Source organism: Cygnus atratus, chromosome 3 (assembly GCF_013377495.2).
Source record: "Cygnus atratus isolate AKBS03 ecotype Queensland, Australia chromosome 3, CAtr_DNAZoo_HiC_assembly, whole genome shotgun sequence".
NCBI lineage: Eukaryota > Metazoa > Chordata > Aves > Anseriformes > Anatidae > Cygnus > Cygnus atratus.
In genome coordinates, this window is record NC_066364.1 from 97680004 (window position 1) to 97699770 (window position 19767).

General features: G+C 37.3%; 1 protein-coding gene across 5 annotated transcripts in view; it reads left to right on the top strand.

Moving 5' to 3' along the window:
* Positions 1–19767, top strand: part of WDR26 (WD repeat domain 26) — a 30894-nt gene that overhangs the window by 8400 nt on the left and 2727 nt on the right. For 4 of the 5 annotated variants that reach the window (XM_035557001.2, XM_050709557.1, XM_035557027.2 and 1 more), the window contains exons 4-14: positions 386–522; positions 1131–1228; positions 2045–2201; positions 3737–3793; positions 6400–6538; positions 10564–10704; positions 12091–12210; positions 13032–13177; positions 13736–13814; positions 14402–14531; positions 18319–18504. In XM_035557001.2, coding sequence (XP_035412894.1) covers positions 386–522; positions 1131–1228; positions 2045–2201; positions 3737–3793; positions 6400–6538; positions 10564–10704; positions 12091–12210; positions 13032–13177; positions 13736–13814; positions 14402–14531; positions 18319–18504 — 1390 coding nt within the window. The remainder of the gene's footprint in view (positions 1–385; positions 523–1130; positions 1229–2044; positions 2202–3736; positions 3794–6399; positions 6539–10563; positions 10705–12090; positions 12211–13031; positions 13178–13735; positions 13815–14401; positions 14532–18318; positions 18505–19767) is intronic. The other variant, XM_035557007.2, reaches the window with a different exon arrangement.

Genomic DNA, 19767 nt, shown 5'->3' on the forward strand with positions numbered 1-19767 from the left:
GAGAACTTGTTGAGTTGGCCTGCTGTGTTCTGTGCTGTCATGCAGTCTTAAATATGGGGTTAGTTGCTTCTTTCTTGTTAGAATCTAAGATTGGGAAGCCTATCTAATTCCGTGTTTGGAAAACAGTGAAAAGGGTGTGAATATGAAATTGAGACAACTTAAAGGGGGGATCTGAGAAATGAGGTAGGAGGATACCTACATCAATAACTTAATTGCTATAGTGTTGTTGAAATCCAACAAAAAGAAATTGAGTGATGAAACATTACGTATAGCTTGATTTCTGAAGGGCATAGTAGAATGGTTTCTACTGTTCTGTTTAGGCTCAAACGTTTTCTGAAACTTCAGTCAACCTTTTTCCCCTGACTGCTGCTTTCTGTCATGTCAGAGGATGAAGTTTTTGCTGCTGCAGCAGAAGTACCTGGAATACCTGGAGGATGGCAAGGTCCTGGAGGCACTTCAAGTTCTACGCTGTGAACTGACACCTCTGAAATATAATACAGAACGCATTCATGTCCTCAGTGGGTAAGTGTTCGGACTTTGAGAGCTTTTTCTATGGAATTTTCGAAGAAATGCTGTAGCTTTTGTTAGGTTGTGCTGTCTCTTTAAAAAAAAAAAAACTCTCAGTTTTAAAGCTATTACCCTTTTGATAAATAAGCAGTAGTGAGATGTGCTATCTACAGTGGTAAGTAAAGAAAAGCGTTCAGTAGATAATATTCTGTCTTATATGCATCAAAATAACAATGTGATTTATGTATTTGAACCCAAGTGAATACATGTGTGCTCATCTGATCTTGAGAATTATTAGTTTGTCATCTTACAACTGAATGAGCATGCTTAAGTAGGTGAAAATAGTCTGGATTGTTTTTAGATGAAACTACTACGTTTTTAACTTTCCAAAAACCTCTTTGGGGCTCTTTTCTTCTATTGACAATTTGTAGCTATCTGTTCTGAAATGTGTGTATGTGTTCCATGCCTCTGTTTCTATCAGTCTAAGCTTCAGTGATTTCAAAATACATGAACTGGAATCAAATTGAGAGCGTTATTTATCGTGTGGAAAGTGGGAAGAATGTTTCCAAAAAGACTTGGTTTGTTGGTGTGTGTATGCTTTTTATTTTCTTTATTTTTAACAGGTATCTGATGTGTAGCCATGCAGAAGACTTGCGTGCAAAAGCAGAGTGGGAAGGGAAAGGAACAGCTTCCAGATCTAAACTTTTGGACAAACTCCAGAGTAAGATGTTCTGGTGTTTAGAATTTATTCCTGCGTCTGTAAATCCAGTACACATTACATAATAATGTATTCCAGGGAATTTATTCTAATTGCATTTACTAGTTGTTTCTTTATAGTTCTTGGTTAAGGCACATAAAGGCACCCCCATTAACACTTTGTTCTTCTATATCTAATCTTCAGCTCTCATTTCTTAGCTCTGTTGCATGCATTAATAATACAAGTTGATGATTAAATGCCTGTTTTGGGGTTGGGGGAAGGTTGTTTTGTAAATGCCAGCTATATTGAAAGGTTGAAACTAAGTGTGTCCTGGAACCACTGTGAATACTAGTACTGATTAATAGCAGTCTGAGACTGTAGTCTCTGGATGTTGGTTTCTCCTCTAATTTCTTGTGACTGGTGTAAAACCATGGATTTTGCAACTAGAATACTATGTTGTAAAATAAATTGTTCATTTTGATAGTACTAATTGAGAATTCCTCAAATGAACACAACTGATACTGTTTTATAATTTGACAGATTTTGTTAAATACTGTGTTGCAAGTGAGTTTGTGTAAATGATGCTTGTTTGCCAGGACAGTATATACTGTAACTACAAATAACTTGCATATACCTCTGCTTACCAGAAGTTCTTGCTGGTAATTCTGGATGTATACATCTTACAAGTATACATGTAAATATGATAAGCTGTGTGCGCTCTTTTCTTGTAGCTTTTACGCTTTATTTACTAAAGTTTCTTTGAAAAACTTTCAAATCAAGAAATGCTTTTACTTTTAACTTGATTTTGATAAATGTATTTTTCCATAACTTTTTTTAAAGCGTACCTACCCCCATCAGTGATGCTTCCTCCAAGGCGTTTACAGAACCTGCTACGTCAGGCTGTGGAACTACAACGGGACCGGTGCCTATATCATAATACCAAACTAGATAGTAATCTAGACTCTGTCTCGCTGCTTATAGATCATGTTTGTAGTAGGTAAGAAGCCCTTGCTACTTTTAAGTTGGACAGCAATGTCTTTATTTCTTAAAGTAATTTAATTTTACCTAATGTTTACAGAAGCGTGAAAAATATTCTGTTTTGGTTTAACTGGGAAAAGGCAGCTCTTGATAAATGAGTGAAGGGGGGATGGAGTAGAAACTGCATATGAAAGACTTTGGTAGCTGATTATGGGGTAACAGGGTCAGACTGAAGCTTTAAAAATTTTAATCAGGTGGGTATGAATAGAATATATTACTATTCTAAGCCTTAACTGCTTGTTGCTTATTACTTTGGGTAGCCAGTCTGTTTATACATCAGTACATGATTTCTGTTTTGACTGGAGAATCACTTTTACATTACTTGTTCAGAATCTGCTTTCAAGCTCACTGGAATGTAGAAAGACTATTGAAGCACACTTTGAAGTCAACTTTCAGCTTTTGATAGTGGACAGCAAGGTGCTTTTAGACACAAGTTTGAACAGTAGAAATGTGCAGAAAACACTTGTGTTTAATATATACTATGAATGATTAAAAAAACTTGAGAAAGTAGTGCTTTATAAGGTAGTAAGAACTGAATGTATCTACATATATATCAGTGTTACTTCTGAACCTTAGAAATATCATACACTAGATATAAGCAAGATGATGTTGGGGTGGTGTGTTTTTCCTTTTTTTTTTTTTTTTAACAAATACCTGACTTGAACAGTTTTCTTCATCTATTGAAAACTTGGCCAAGGATCTTAAAAACTACATGTAGCTTTTATAGAATACTGCCGTGCATGGTGTAATACAGGAATAAAGGCTAGGACACCTAGAAAACGGGGGCTGTATATGATAGATACCCTTGCATGTTTTTTCATGTAGTAGGCTAACACTTGGGCTTACAGAGGACTCTTTGAGTTAAGGTTAGTTCATCTGAGGAAGTTAAGTACTGTCTCATAAACTTTGTTTTTAGAAACTTTCTAAACTCAGCTACTTTGACTATTTGGAATCTGTTTTTAAAGATGCAGTCCTCACTGAAGCCGTCTTAAGGCTTTAAAATTGTTGGTACTTCATTCAGGAAACTTTTTTTTAGACTAACTTATATTTGGCTACATCACATCAGTTAAGTGTCCACGCACAAGAAACTGCTAGAATATTTCCCAATTGAAGAGCTATTGGAAATGATTAGATACAGGAATTGTGGCTTCCCTATTTCAGAAGCAAGTCTTAAAATCAGACCAACAGAAAGTGGTTTAGTCTTTCCACAAGTCCATAAATAACACTGGATATTCTGTAGGGGGTTTAAAGTGATCAATCAAACCTTAAAGAGCATTCAAGTCAACTGTAAAGAGCGTGGTATACTGAAGATGGACTAAATAGATTTGGATATAAAAGATGCCATATGTGACAAAGCTGGACTTGATTTCCACCTATATGAATATATTTGCTGACGTAAAAGTTTGGCCAAACTAATACCAAACAAACAAAACATTTCAAAATAAAGGCTTCCATTCTGTCCTCAACTCAACCTATTGTACCTACCTATTGCAGGGGTCTGAGATCAGTATGTGGTGTGCTGTACATGCTGCAATGCTTGGGCATAATGAGGTGAGTTAAAGACAGTGGAAGCCAAAACTTGATTAAACTGACAGAAGTAACAGTAGTCTAATAGTTCAGACAACTTAAGTTCTGTAATATCGTAATGATGGAACACTGACAACTTTCCCTTGTTAGTTAGAATCAATATGTTTTGGATTTCTGGCACTATTTTGAGCAAGCATGCTCAAATTGCACTAATGGGTAAAACGTTTAACTCTTCACTAATCACTTCATAAGAGTGGGAGGTAGAAGGGAGAAGCTGCTGGGAGTGAAGGTGAGACATTCAATCTTACTGTGCATCAGATTTTGGTGACAGAATTGATGCTCTTGGGGGTGACCATTTATATTTATTTATATATGTATGTATATATAAAGTATGTGCATATATGTATACATAAATTTTATTTTTTACCTTGAGAGTCTTTAGGCTATGTGGTTTGTTTTTGTTCCCCCCTCCCCCTGGAATTCTCTCTTCTAGCTTTCATGTAAATATACTGCAGTCTGAATTTACAAACAAAGAATGAAACCCAAATGAGAAGTGAATGCTGTTACATTCATGCATGCTTCTACTAGGTCAGTGTAGCATTTTTGAAAAAGAACTGTTGTAGAAATTGAAAAATCAGTCTTCCATTCTACATAAAGGGAATAGAAAAGCATTCATTTGGTGTTAAATTTAGAATTTTGAACTTCTTTATATACAATAGTGGATAACTTCAGATATTTTGAGTATGTGAACAACATCACTCAACTGTGTTGTGCTGAACATAACAATTGGAAATAAAGCAGAACAAAAAAAAATCCCAAAACTTTGAGCTACGATAGCATCTAATTACCTAGACAAGAAACTATTGAACGACTGCATCATTATTTAATGTATTCTTTGCTGTTTGTGAAGCCAAACGTGCTGGATTATTTCATTAGTTAGATCACAGCTCCCACAGAAAGTTCTGACTGGATTGTGAGTAGCATGGTTCAACATGGGATATATATGCACCAACTATATCAACTGTGCTTGCTACCCTTTTAAGGAACCTAAATGCCACCTTACTCCGCAAATTATGTGCTCCAGCATTACACTACTTTTTTTCCCATGTCTTTAAGAAAAGCAGCCAAGGTTTTTAACATTTACAATACAAGCACTTCTTTTCTATAGAGTATTTCTTTTAATGAAATATGCTGAAAAGACTTTCCTGAGACACAGTGTGCCCCCTTGTACTTTGTATGAGTTACGGAAAAGAATCGTACTTTCCAGAAGGAATTGCTGCTCTGAGGAGAAACATTAACTTATTGTAATATGGCTAAATAATAATAAAACCTGTAGGTACATGTGTCTGTGTAAGGACTTGTCTAACCTCCCTCTAGGCTTCAAGGAAGACAAATTTTCTTTCATGTGTGGTGCTTTTTACCTAGGGCTCAGGGTTGTTCTAGCGACAATCAGCTCCTGGTCAGCTTAAGGCAGAATAAGGCAAAATAGACGTCTGTCTACTCCCTTTTTGTAGAAAAACATACCCAAGGAAGCCAAACACAAATACATATATATACAATGTGGTTATCCTCGTCTGTCATAAGACAGGGAGTGAGGAACAGCATGGTGGCTTAGTGTTGCTCAATGGTCTTTAAGCATACACTAGAAAGCACCTTCTAGTAAAAGAAAACGGACTAAGAGAATGTAGTCACTATATTAAGCAGAAGTTTCTGGATTAAAAAGTATTTTCCAGGTGTCTATCAGCCTTGCAACCACCGAATCGCATTTTAAAACACAAATGTAGAAGTAATTTTTTTTAGGCTAGCTATCTCCAGTGATAAATGAAACCAATGTTCACATAGGTTATTGTTGTTACAGAAGTCCCTTCATGTCCCTGTAGAGTTGTGTTGCTTTGTGCTGGGCAACATAAAAACTCATCGTAAGACTGAACCCCTCTAGGATCCCTGCAGGTCAGAAAAAAAGTGTCAGTGGTTAGGCAATTAACTTCTAGCCCATCTGAATGGGGGGGTTGGAACTAGATGATATTAAGGTCCCTTCCAACACAAATTGTTCTATGGTTCTAGGTTCTATTTTGTTATGTTTAAAGTTGTATGTGGTATTCTGCAAAGAAAGTATAAAAAACAACTTACTGCAAGATCACATTCAAGAAAAATACTGTCATTTTATTCAACTTTTATCTAAAATTGTTTCTAAGGATTTTGCAAGATATAGCTCAGATACATAAAAAAAAAAAGATTTACATGTAAATAAAATGCTTCGTGTATGATTCAATGAGTATGTGGCTCTAGTATATTCTGTACGTCACAAAACTTTATATTAACAAGCTGTTACTGCCATAATGAGGTCAGTTTTATTCCAAGTTATATGAAGCAAAATGAATTATGTGAGGGGAAGAAGAGTAGCTCTAAGCTCTTAAGATTAGTTATGATTGCTTGGTGATAAGAGGTTTCTTACCAGATAAGACGCTTCGTTCTGTGCTTATTTGAAACAGCTGTTAATTGAGGACTTTCTAAGTGGTCTGGCTTCTAAATATGTTTTTGGCTTGTGTATTTTCTAATCTAGCTAGTAAGAACTATCTCTTACTGCTTTTCTTATTAACCTGTTTAATGTGTCCTTTTCTTTTTCCTAGGAAACAGTTCCCATGCTACACACAGCAGATACTAACGGAGCACTGTAATGAAGTGTGGTTCTGTAAATTCTCCAATGATGGCACTAAACTAGCAACAGGATCTAAGGACACAACTGTTATTATATGGCAGGTTGATCCAGTAAGTGTGCAGCATGTGTTAAAACGTGTATGACTTTGTTCCCCCCCCACCCCATCCCCTCCAATCTCAGCTTTCTCTTGCTAGGATGGCTTGAATTTTGTAGGACAGGCTAATACGTGCTGTAGCCTACTGACTAGCATATTTTTCTGGGATGTGAAAAACAGAAGATCACGGTCAATATAAGTTAGTGAAGACACCTGAATACCTGATGCCCAAATGTACCAGGCATTATAGTGCCTGAAACATTGGCTGCCCTGGAACAGGAGATCCCTGTGCCCCTAACCAGTACTGCTACGTAGAGCTTGCTGGTGCCTTCCAGGGGAGCTTCTCAGCTTGAAGGCCATGCGAAGCATTGGGTGAGAGTGGAAGGAGCATGGCAGTGATGAGAAATGATCTCTTTTAGAACGTCCAAGTCACTAAGAATACTTCCAATACGTGACTAAACCTCTTCAGTTATCCTGTTATTGCTAGAGTATTTGAGTTTAAATATCTATTTCACCATTTGTTACATTATTTGAGTAATAAATTGTATGTGCTTAAGGTTGCATTGTTATACTACTTTGTGCTAGTTGCTATTGTATGATTTGCTGTGTTTTGAGACGAAGATTCAAACACTTTGCAGAATTCACTGACACACAAAGGTATACCCAGCCACTTCCATACAGACCATGTTTTTAGTTCTTGATACTAACATGTGGCACTATTCCTCTTATATTAAATATATATACTGATACAAGATTTATATTTCCTACCTGTATCTATACTTTTGTAAATAAAAGCTTAAGCAGTGAATCTAAGACTGTTTTAAATTGTTTTAGACATATCTTAGAGTATTTCAGTATATTTCGTGACAACTGTGAATAAACTAGAATGTATGCATACAATATTTGAAGTTGTTAATGCTTGTAAAACACTATCAGAAATAAGATTTAGTTCTTAGTTATACATCTGCAGACTGGTATGCTAAGTGGAAGATGAAAGGCTTTTGCTGTCCCACGCTAGCTTTCAGTAGGATTTGAGAGCAGAAGTTGGTTCTTTTCTCCCACTCTGGGTTAGGAAGCTATATAATTTTGAGTCCTTTCTTCTGTGAAGATAGGAGAACTTAAAACCTTTTTGCTTGTATATAATTGTTATATAGCTCTTAAAAATTAACAAGTGTTAATTTTCAGGAGTAGAACTCTGCTCTGAGCCAAGAGATACGCAGCAGCGTAATCTGACTTCTGTACTTTGATTTTTACTGATTTTTATTAATAAACAGATCAATTTTAAGTAAATTGAGGATCAAATGATTTTGCTGTTGACTTGTTACTTGACTGTAGATGCACATCTTCCTTTTATATCGGTGGGTTTTATACTACCAAGCTGTTGTGTATTGTTTCATAGTGACTTTCTAGCTACCATCTAGTTAATTGAGCCAAATAAATGTTTTGTGAGCGTTTAGATTATTTTAACACTTTGGCCCATGTGTTTTTATGGGAACAAAATCTGTAGTAAATAATAGGAAAGCTGTATAGAGTTCGATCTTCTGTTTGTTTGTTTTTTCAAAGCACTTAAAAACACCAAAAACCCAACAACTTTGAAACCATTTCAAGGAGGTAGACTTATAAGTAACATCAAGCCAGATAACTCTAATTGATTTAATATTTGCCAGAGCAAATTTCCTGTAGCAGTTGTTGACAATGTCTTTTGAACAGTTTAGTTTAATTGGGTTTTCAAGGCTTTTAGGCATTTAGAATTACTTTAATCTTTATATAAAGGATATAAGGAAGCATCCATCCAACTCTAGGCCAGAGGGAGGAGCGTACTATTTTAAATAAAGTATTCTTTCACGCATTAATTACCATACTGTGAAAAGAATCCTTTTGTATCCCCCTTTTTTTCCATCACCCCTTCCTAAGCATAACCACCTTGCTTCCTTGTTTTTTCTTCATTTCATGTCACTAACTTATTTCTTTTTAAGACCTATCTACATCCCCTACAAACTCTCCTACAAACTCTCTTATCCTGTGCTTCTGTTTTCATTTTCATTTGTTCATTTCACTGTTCTTATGCAGATTCAGCAGCATTAAATAGTATCTTGAGTGAGCTAGGTTTGTGTGTGGAATGCGTTATTTGACTTATGAAGTGCAGTAGAATCTCTAGAGCGCAAAGGATGGGCACAGCAGGCATATCTAGCATGCATCTTCTTTGATAGATCTCTCCTTTAACTTGTTTCGTACAGAAACTTTTCTTCTTTACTGCTCTTTCTAAAAGCTATTGACGGGTGTCTTGCTTTTCAGGTAAGGACTTGCTCAACTACTGTGGACTTAAATTGATAGGCTGAATAGTCTTTTGTTCTGCATAACAAAAATCTGGCAAGCTGTGTGTAAGGGTTAGAACTACTGAGATTTCTTCTGGTGGTGGGTGGGAAGCAAAGTGACTAAATTTGGGGACGTTTGTCTGAAATACCATTGACTGCTGTTTTAGTGAGAGCAAAACAGGGTATAGCAGTTCTGCTGTATCTGGAGAAAAGTATGAGAGAGGGATAGTCTCAAGTCCTATTATTAGAAGAGAAATATCGTATGCATCCTGTTCCTCTTGCCTCTCCAATGAGGTGCAGTAGAAGTGGCAGTCTACCCTTGCACTGGGATTAATTTAAAGGAATGCAGCAGTTGCAGGCAAGCTCCAGGATGTGGGATGAAGTCAGATGTGACTCAGTTTCTTTGCAGATCAGTGCAGCAAGAGACACAACGGTATCTAATGCAGACCAGGAATAATAGAATGAGAAAGGGGTCTTGAGGAGGTCCGTGCATTTGCTTATTTTCTCTGTTCTTTGAAGATTATTCTTAGCCTACTTTCTATTGAGGAATTTAGTTTTCTTGCTAGCAGAACTATCAAAGCTGCAGGCTGACTGAGAATCACTGAATCCCTCGCAGCTGGTCCTAGGAAACAGACCTTTGTGTCAGACTGTTTCTCTGTTGATAATGTTCTTCCTATAGAATCCCAAGTCAAGAGGTGCTCTGCTGATTAATGCTAAAACAAAAGAAAGAAGAGAATTTGAGAAATCAAGCTACATTTTCAAATGAGTCGGACTCCTTTTTGGAGAAGTATGAGGTATAAGCAACACCCCCCCCTCCAATCAAAAAAAAAACAAACCACCACAACCACCTTTTCCAAGCAACTTCACAAAAAATTATTGTAAGCAGTTTAACAAGATCTGTTCTATGCAGCATGTTTCTGTATTTTGGAAGCTAACGTATGGTTGTTTCACAGTATATAACTGTATTACCTTTATAAGAAGCTGCTTGAAAGTCAAATTCCTTTGACAAGTCATCAGTAGAACAGTTGTAGTGTAAAGGTCATGTAAGATACTCAGTGTGAGAAAAGTATGCTTCATTCACTAGATCTGGCAGAACGAAAGCACAGCTTGCTGTAGGCAGCATTTAAAAAAAACACCAAGTGTGCTTTTAAAAATATTTTTCTGTAAAACCTTTTTCTTGAGCGGCGCACACAAGATACACACAAGATACTCTCAAGATACAGTTTATAGAAGCATTAGTACTTGAAAGTTTTCCCTTCTCAGCAACTGTGAAGGTTTTCGTTAATTCTGTTTAGCCATAACAATTTTCCAGCATGATTATGCTTTACGTTTAAGAACTAACTCAATTCCATACAATATGGGTAACAGTACTTTTATAGTCCAGTAGATGTATAGACTTGTTTTAGCATATGAGGTTTCTGTATTAACAAGTATAATTTAATGTACAACTCTGTACAAAATGACATTTTGCAAGTTCCACGTTCAGAATCATGTAGGTATCTTGTTCTAATCTTCCAAATATTCTTGTTTTGCACATCAGATTTTAGCAGCTTTCACTTTATGGTCCTACTCTGTAAACAAGCAGCTGCTTTTTCAGTGAGGACTTGTTCATGTGATTGGCAAAATGCAAAAAGTCAAGTGTCCATGCGGTACTCGGACGCACTGTATATGTGAAGTTAGTAGGAGCTCGTTTCTATTGTCTCAACAGAATCTCTCTATTTTTCAGGATACTCACCAGCTAAAACTACTTAAGACGTTAGAAGGTCACGCATATGGTGTCTCTTATATTGCTTGGAGTCCAGATGACAACTATCTTGTTGCCTGTGGCCCAGATGATTGTTCTGAGCTTTGGCTCTGGAATGTACAAGTAAGTGGTGACTAAGAGTTAAAAAAATAAAACTTTGTGGTCAGCCTACTGCCTTTTTTTTTTTTTTAATAAATATATATATGTATATAAAAAGCATGAAGGAAGTCACTTCCACGAAACTTGCTGTGCAAAGGTGTAAGTGTAAAGAAGAGACTGATATTCCTCTCTCCCTAACTTGAGAAAAACTGTATCAGTCTACAAATTCTATACTTGCTTTGTACAGATATTGAAAATAGGGTTCAAGTCTGATTGCATGGGACTCTGCAACAATTAAATGCATCTCTTCTAGTTAAATCCTTTCTAAGAAGGGATTGCAGAAATTCCAAGGATGATAGAGAACTGCTGAAGAGAAAAACAGGAAATCAAGAGAAAGAGATAGCAGAATTATCATCTAAGGGGAGAAATTTATTGCTGAAGATTTTAACAAGTAGCAAAGTAAAAGATATTATTTTTATTTTGTGTATCCCTCCCAGTGGTACTAGTGAAAGGTTCACAGAGGATTAGACTTAAGATTTCAGAAGTTTGTCTTTCAGTCAAATACTAGGGCATTTGGCTAGTTCTTCTGACTTCCTCTATGACTTTGGAAACCTTTTCCTGCTGTTGATTTTTATGGGCAGCTGGGCTGATATAAAAGCATCCCCTGCCTCAATTGCAGGCTATATAGTCTTGTGCTGTCTTGGACTCTGAACTAATTTAGAAACCTAGAAACAAAAAGTTTCCTTTTTTCATCCTTTGAATGCTTTTTTTTTTCCTGTTTTAATTAATTAAATTGCCTTAGTGAAATAAATTGGCTTAGTGGGGAGAACTCGAGCTGGCACAAGGGAATAGGGAGAAGCCCTTACTGTTTTGGCAGTGGTAAGCCATTTGTTGGCTCTGTGTCTTGTGAAGCAGCGACGTTATGAGCTGGAGTGAAAGTTAAATTTTGGCATGGAGAGCTTCAGCTCAGGGAGCAAAATGTTGTAAATGTTCTTTTTACTAAATTGTATTTTTGTCGCCTCTGTTTTCTTTTGGTCTAATCCTGCCTTCTCATTTTCCATATTTTATTTTTTTACTTGTCTCTTCTTATACTTATGTTTTCTCCCAACGTTTTTGAATTCCCCTCTTTAAATTATAATCTTACAGTTGTCTGACATGCCGACTACTTCATCTGTCCTGATCTGAGGGACAAAAAATAATCCCTAAATCAAATCTGAGGTCACTGAAAATACTGTGGTAGCTCTTGCCCTTTTATTGCATTATCCATAGATTTTGTGTTGCTTTTTAACAAAACTGTTTAAATTTGTGTACCTATAAAGCCTGTGTATGTCAGATAAAGTTATCAATGTCTTTTGGGGAGAGGGTTCTCCTGGCTGGTATAAGACCTTGCTGCCTCTGTTTATTTTCTAGACTGGGGAGCTGAGGACAAAGATGAGCCAATCTCATGAAGACAGTTTAACAAGCGTGGCCTGGAATCCTGATGGGAAGCGTTTTGTAACAGGAGGTCAGCGTGGACAGTTCTATCAGTGTGTAAGTTCTCTGTATCTGTCCCATTGAAAACAAAGCTAGAAAGAAACATTTTGTCACAGTCAAATCTGAGGTTCTATTCTTGTGTGTGTACACTAAAAATTAACTTGATCTTCAGAGATAAGTTTATTTTTAAAACAAAAACGTTCTGATCCTTTTATAATTCATAGAAGCAATACATGAATGCTAATGTTTGAGCAGTGCTTCCGTTTCTGTGTAATAGTTAGAAGGGTTCAAGAATTTTTTGCAAAGAGATTCCTCTGCCGAAAGGAGGATTTGTGGGCTGGAATTTTGTCATAACTGCTCTAGAAAATACGCTAATGAAAACGTTTCGTGTTTATTCCTTTGCCCACAAATGTTGTTTATTCCACAGAATTTTGACTATGTCATTCTTAGTTTTTTGCATGCTGTCTTTGCTTAGTGCTTAGAAATCGGAAATCCTCAATACATTAATGGAGTTCATTTTGGATAGCGATTTGAAGCCTCACCCATAATCTTGATTATTTGTCATCTGAATTGGTGTTCAGAATGATGCGGCAGCATACAAACCTCACACATTGCACAAATGAGCTTGTGGATCTGCTCCCTGACACGAAGTAGTTTTTTTTCCCTGTCTGATAGTGCAAAGAAAGGGATTCACAGCTCTCCAGGACTGATACCTACAAGAGTTAACACAAATCATGTTTTAATTCATTAAGCCCTCTCTGTTGAAGGTTAAGATTGCTTTCTGTAGCAGCCATGTGAACACAAGGTAAAAAAGATACTTGTCGGAGAACTCCTCAGAAACCTGACCCTAACAGTTCAATTTATTTTTTTCTAATCAGGATTTAGATGGTAATCTCCTTGACTCCTGGGAAGGGGTGAGAGTACAATGCCTTTGGTGCTTAAGTGATGGAAAAACTGTTCTAGCATCAGACACACACCAGCGAATTCGGGGTTATAACTTTGAAGATCTTACAGACAGGAACATGTAAGTACCTCTTTCTTTGCTTTTGAATTCCTAGTTTAGTGTGAGAAGGCGATTGAGAAAGGGTTTGTGGGGCAGGATGAGAAATAAGTTCTTAAATGTTCTCAGTATTAAAAGAAGAGGAGAATAATATGGGACAAGAATTAAGTGATTTTCCAGTTGCAGCTAGAAGCGTTAGATCAAGTATTAGAAATAACTTTCTATGCACTGGCATAAGTTTCTTCTCAATGTTTTGGCACCTCCACCATTAAGGGATATCTTTACCTCACAATTCCTGACATATTTTAGTAGGTCGTGTTTTAAAGTTAGGAGCTGTATTTGAGCCTTCAGGTCCCTTTTGGTCTTGGGGTTCATCATAAGTATTAGCAAACTAGCAAACTGTTGCAGTCCTGGCTAATATTGACATTGAGACATACCTAATTTCAAATACAATTTCAAATTCAACACTGTCTCTACCTGATAATAATATTGCAGAGACAGGACATACCTTTTGTCTTGGTGTACGTTATTCTTTGATTAAGTGTACTCTTAACTTAACATTGATGTGTCTTACGATTTCAGAGTACAAGAAGATCACCCTATAATGTCGTTTACTATTTCAAAAAATGGCCGCTTAGCTTTGTTAAATGTAGCAACTCAGGTGAGTTGGTGATAATAAATGGAAATGCAAATAAATCTGCTTGCAACTACTAACTGTTTTTAAATATTTTGATGGAAGTTGGAATATTTGCTATTATCCAATTGTATTTATGTAATATGAGGCCTTAATGTTCATAAATGTAGTGTGACATTCTCTGACAAGAAGGCAACCTTACTCTTAAGACTGAGTTTTTTACTTTTATGGTAAAGGTTTTGGTACTATGAAAAACGTACTATTAAATCTTAGTATCTGGCAATAACATTGAGAAGCCAGATGCAGCAAGAATTGTGGCAGGTTATGTGTGTGGGGGGGGGGGGGTTAGAATTAGGAAGAGGGGAGGAGTCGTTTGTTTTTAGTTTTATTTCTACTTTGGGAACCTTCTGTCAGAATAGGAGTTTTCAAAATGGAAGGGACCATAGACTGGAAGTTAAAGCTAGTAATTTGGTATATGTTTACTTTCTTGATCTAGTAAGAATACTGAAGTCAGCTGAAGTAGTATGTTTTCATTGTGTTTAAACTCTTAATGTTTCAAAAGAATGCAATCGATAATGTTTAATTAAAAAATCATCTGTACTTCTTATTCCCAGGGAGTTCACTTATGGGACTTACAAGACAGAGTTTTAGTGAGGAAGTATCAAGGTGTTACACAAGGATTTTACACAATTCACTCATGTTTTGGAGGTCATAATGAAGACTTCATCGCAAGTGGCAGCGAAGGTAACATCATCCCTTTCTGTGCAGAAAACTAGAACGCTTTATCCTTCCTTCCTATACCTTAGTTTTATAATGTCGTTAGTAGCTGTCATCTCTAAAAGCAAGCAACTGGTTCATTAAATAAGTTTGAGGATCACTGAGATTGTAGCATACTTCAAGGAATAACTGTGTAAGTAGAAAGAATCATTTGAGAGAATGGTGCTAGTAGAAAGCACAAACAAATCTTTTGTGCACTCCTCTAAAGCATCTGAACTGTTTTAATTAAAAGTGGGTGGGGTGTTCTTGAGGGCTTTTTTATTTTTGTGGTATGACTCTTAGGCTTATGGTTTGAATCAGAAGTACTTCTGGGGAGTAACATCTTCATTTGCCCTGTTGAAGATACAGGTGTGGCAAGATGATTTTAATTTCAGTAGATTCAGCTTCATTACAAAGTAGTTATCTCAAATTAGGCAGCTGTTGACTCTGTCTAGTAGGTTTTCTTGGTTATCAAAGGCTTTGTGGTGTGTTTTTATTCAACTGTCTGTGGCAAGAAAAGAAATTAGTTAATAGGTCATGTCTGGAATTGATTTGGTTCTGTCACTGTAGTGCCATCACCAACCATGGAGGTCACTTAATATTCAAGCCTATGAAGGGCTAAGAATTACACTTGAAATATGTATGTAATCACTGTTAGTACTTTGTAACTCACAGCTGTTAGGAAATAGTGTTGCCCAGGATGTTACTACTATCCTTTTTTTTCCTTTCTGTTTTTTTAAATAGCAAATATGTCCAAAATTAAATTTCACTCTTTACCAGACCCACTGGAAGATAATGACTGAAGGACAACACTTCCAATTCATTGTGAACCTCTTCATGGTTGAACAAAATTCTTGGTTTGGGGCCTTAGAACCAGAAAGTTCAGGATTTGTTTAGAGCCATAAAGATGTTGTGCATGTGTAGGTGTGAATACTACAGTGCACCTATCTTTCTTTCTATTTATTTAGATGTTTGGTGTCTAAAACCACCCAGCACTGGTAGAAGCTGAGGAGGGTACCTTACTTAGGTTTGGACTAGCTGAGGCTGTTGCCTCTGTGACAATTTGTAATTGTTGAAAATGTGGCTACTTGGAAAACCCCTCTCTATGTTTAAACAAACAAAACAATGAAAGAAACAAACAAGAACATAACAGATTACATTGTCATGACCTCTTAAACTTGGGAAGATGCCTTGTCAGCTACCTAGTTTTTTTTTCCTAACGCTTTCATCAATAGGAAGAAAACGGAGGTCTCTTTCTGAGAAGGAAGTTGACCCCTGCCTTAATCTAGTTAACTGTTTTTTGTTTTTTTCCAAAACAAAATACAGGCATTCTGACAAGCACCAAAATACTGGTTTGTGTTTAGGCTTTGATTCTCCCAGGCAGCAGAGGCTTGCGTGTCCAGTGTTAAAGCAGAGAGTGAATTGTGTTATTTGATGAATAGCATGGATATTTAGTCTCTTGAAATCGTAAGTGGAATGTAAACTCAACCAAAATGTTTGCATACATGTGTATATAAAGGTGTTGTACTCAAATGAGCTGACTCAGCAGAAGACAATTAAGTTATCACATGATTCCATGATGCTATTCTAGCAGGTAGGTCAGAGAGCAAGTTTGTTTTGTAAGGGGTCGGGAGGAGGAATAGAGAAAGAAGACTTGTTTGCTAAGTCTTCAGAATGACTTCTGTATTAAAACCATCCAAATAGATAAAAATACTTTAATTCAATACGTTAGTACTAAATACTAAGGTTTTGTGTAATGCTAGTGGCACATACTTGTTCAGTTTATAAAGATATGTTTGGAATATTCCAAAGACATTCCTAGAGAGATCAATCCACAGGTTTGTTAAAGGCTGCTAATCTACAGTTGGAAAAAAAAATCTTTAGTCATTTATTCTTAAACATGGTTGGTTATAAAATGCTTAAAAAACAAACAAACAAAAATGCAATGGAGTGTTTGACTCCACTATTCTAATTCTAGCATTTTGCTAAAAAATGATTAAAAGCTTCCTATCACAAAATAAGATCTGTGGGATTGTTTATTGCATCTACTTTAAGTACAAATCAATATCTTGAATACAACACAAGATTTAATTGTCAGACAGTAATAGCTTGCGATTTCAGACATTGAGCTTTGTTGTCATCGCTCGCTTGCTCAGTTTGCACCTGCAGTGGAGTATTTCCAGGTCTTCAGTACCAAGATGCATTTCATTAACTGTAGAGCTGTGAACTTCATAGAATCTTAGAATGGCATGGGTTGGAAAGGACCTTGAAGAACATCTAGTTCTACTCCCCTGCCATAGGGAGGGATGCCATCCACTAGATCAGGTTGACCAGGGCCCCATCCAGCCTGACCCTGAACACCTCCAGGGATGGGGCATCCACAACTTCTATGGGCAACCTGTTCTCGTGCCTCACCACCCTGAGTGAAGAATTTCTTCCTAACATCTAAATCTCCCCTCTTTTAGTTTAAAACCATTCCCCCTTGTCCTGTCATTCTGTCTGAGTAAAAAGTCACTCTCCGTCTTTTTTATAAGCCTCTTCTAAGTATTGAAAGGCTGCAATGAGGTCCCCCCAGAGCTGCCTCCTCTTCAGGCTGAACACCCCCAGCTCTCAGTCTTTCTTCATAGGAGAGGTGCTCCAGCCCTCTGATCATCTTCGTGGCCCTCCTTGGGACCTGCTTCAACAGGTCCACATCCTTCTTGGGGGGGGTGGGCCAGACTTGGATGCAGCACTCCAAGTGGGGCCTCACAAAGGCAGAGCAGAGGGGAACAATCACCTCCCTCACCCTGCTGCCCACTCCTCTGTTGATGGATGCAGCCCAGGATGCAGTTGGCCTACTGGGCTGCAAGCTCACACTGCTGGCTCACGTCAAGCTTTTCCTTCTCTGCAGGGCTGCTCTCAGTGAGTTCTTCTCCCAGCCTGTACTGAGGTCTGGCATTGCCTTGACCCAGATGCAGCACCTAGCACTTGAACTTGTTGAACCTCATTAGGTTCCCGTAAGCCCACTTCTCAAACTTGTCCAGGTCCTGTTTGATGGCATCCCTTCCTTCTGTTATATCAACTGCACCACTCAGCTTGGTGTCCCCCACAAACTTGCTGAGGGTGCACTTGTTCCCCTTGCCTATGTCACTTCTAAGGATACTAAATAGCACTGGTCCTAATACTGATACTTGAGGGATACCACTCATTACTGGTCTCCACCTGGACATAGAGCCATTGACTGCAACTCTCTGGGTGCAGCCATCCAGCTAATTCCTAATCCACTGAATAGTCTACCCTTCAAATCCCTCTCTCTCTAATTTAGAGATGATTCAGGATGTCCTGTGAGATACTTAGGTTTTACTCATCAGCACTTAGTGGTTGTCAATATCCTGCCTTAATACTTGTGACTTTATAATGCGTGTACTAATCTGTAAATATGATTGTTTTAAAAAAAAAATAAATCTGCAAGCGTTCCTTTTGAATAAGGTTACTACCCCATGTCCTTAATTTAAGAATAGCTCAGTTTGTCTTTTTAGGTTATTTGCATTGCAGTCGAATGTTTTTCTTGCAAGTCTTTGAAAGGAAGCATGCCCCTTTGTGGTAGAACCTTGTCCATATTCTTTTGATCATTTTTAGAAGAAAAGTTTTTAGTGCTGTTGCACATTCAACAGATGTGGGTTTTAGAACTGACAACATTAATGTTTTTTTAGGTGCGGAAGTGCTATTTGATATGACAAATTGGTTTGTGCGGAGCAATGTTTCTCATGTTTTTTAAAATGCATATTTTGTTTAGATCACAAAGTATATATTTGGCACAAGCGTAGCGAGCTGCCAATTGCGGAGCTGACAGGGCACACGCGTACTGTTAATTGTGTGAGCTGGAACCCGCAGATTCCATCCATGATGGCCAGTGCCTCTGATGATGGTACTGTTAGAATATGGGGACCAGCGCCATTCGTAGACAACCAGGATATTGAAGGTAAGAGTGTGTGTGCGCATGCGTGTATGTTTTCTAATCACTAAAAACGTATGTCAAAGGCAGCTGGTTCAGTGGATTTTCTTTGTCATAAGTAGAATAGAAAACTGCCTGCAAGTCTTGGGTTAGAATCATTGCCTTTACAAAAAGGCCATATAGAAAACTGTGGTGTCAACTGGGGCCATAATATTTTGTTAACTAACTTAGGTAGACTTCTTAGAAATGCTGCCTTTAATGCTTTAAGTGCATGCAGTGTTACTAAAATTTGAGTAGTGCATTCTGACCACACTGGAAACCAAATAGTGGTGTTACAGTGTTTATAAAAGTAATCTCCAAAATGTGGAGAGACTGAAATTTTTCCACCCTAAAATCTGTATGCCACTGATTCTTTCCTAACCATCTGATGTTATCTGTGTCCAGGAGAGTGATGCTTCTTAAATAAGTGCAACTTTTTTCACTGTCAAAATGCACACTTTCTCCCAACCCCTTTTTACCTACCCCCCTAGAACTATTAACAAGATGACTACTAGGGGATTGTTCTGCAGTTTATAGGCTTCTGTCATTACACATCCAATCTCATGCTAAAAACTTACAGTGAATACTAAGCATGGATGTGAGTTCAAGGGGAACCTGAACAAAACAATCAAGGAGAAATCCATGAAGTGTGAGTAGACGAGTAAACACCTCTAGTTTAGAATGTCCACTAGGTGGAAGTGGCTGAAAGTTGGAAGGATGTTAAGAAGGATTACTTCCTTTGTCTGTTCCTGTGCTTTCTGACACATCTGCTTCTCCTATTGGACTAGGTGGACCAGCCTTGCCAGCCCTGCTTGTAACATCTTGAATATACACGTAGGGACTCAGAGCCTATCCTCCAGCTGGCTTTACTTGTGTTTGTGTTTTTGCTTTTGTTTTCTCCCAATTACTTGCCTGCTTACTCTTTCTCATTTTCTCCAGAAAATGAGCTAGTAAACTTCATAAAAATAAAAATGATAAAAACTGAATTTCTCACAGCAGTGCATCTACAAGAATTATAGGTGCACAGAATAATGTCCAGCAACTTAGGAATCTTAAATGGATGACAGCATTGTAATTAGCAGGAGCCCCAGGAACTTGAATGCAAATGTATGTAATTTATTGATATCTTCTGCAAAAGATGATTTCTGTGTACCAACAGATAACATGCTAAATTAATCTTTAAATTAATATGAATAATTATACCTAAAATTGCTAATTTTTAATGTAGGCTTTAGTTATACTATAAGTTCC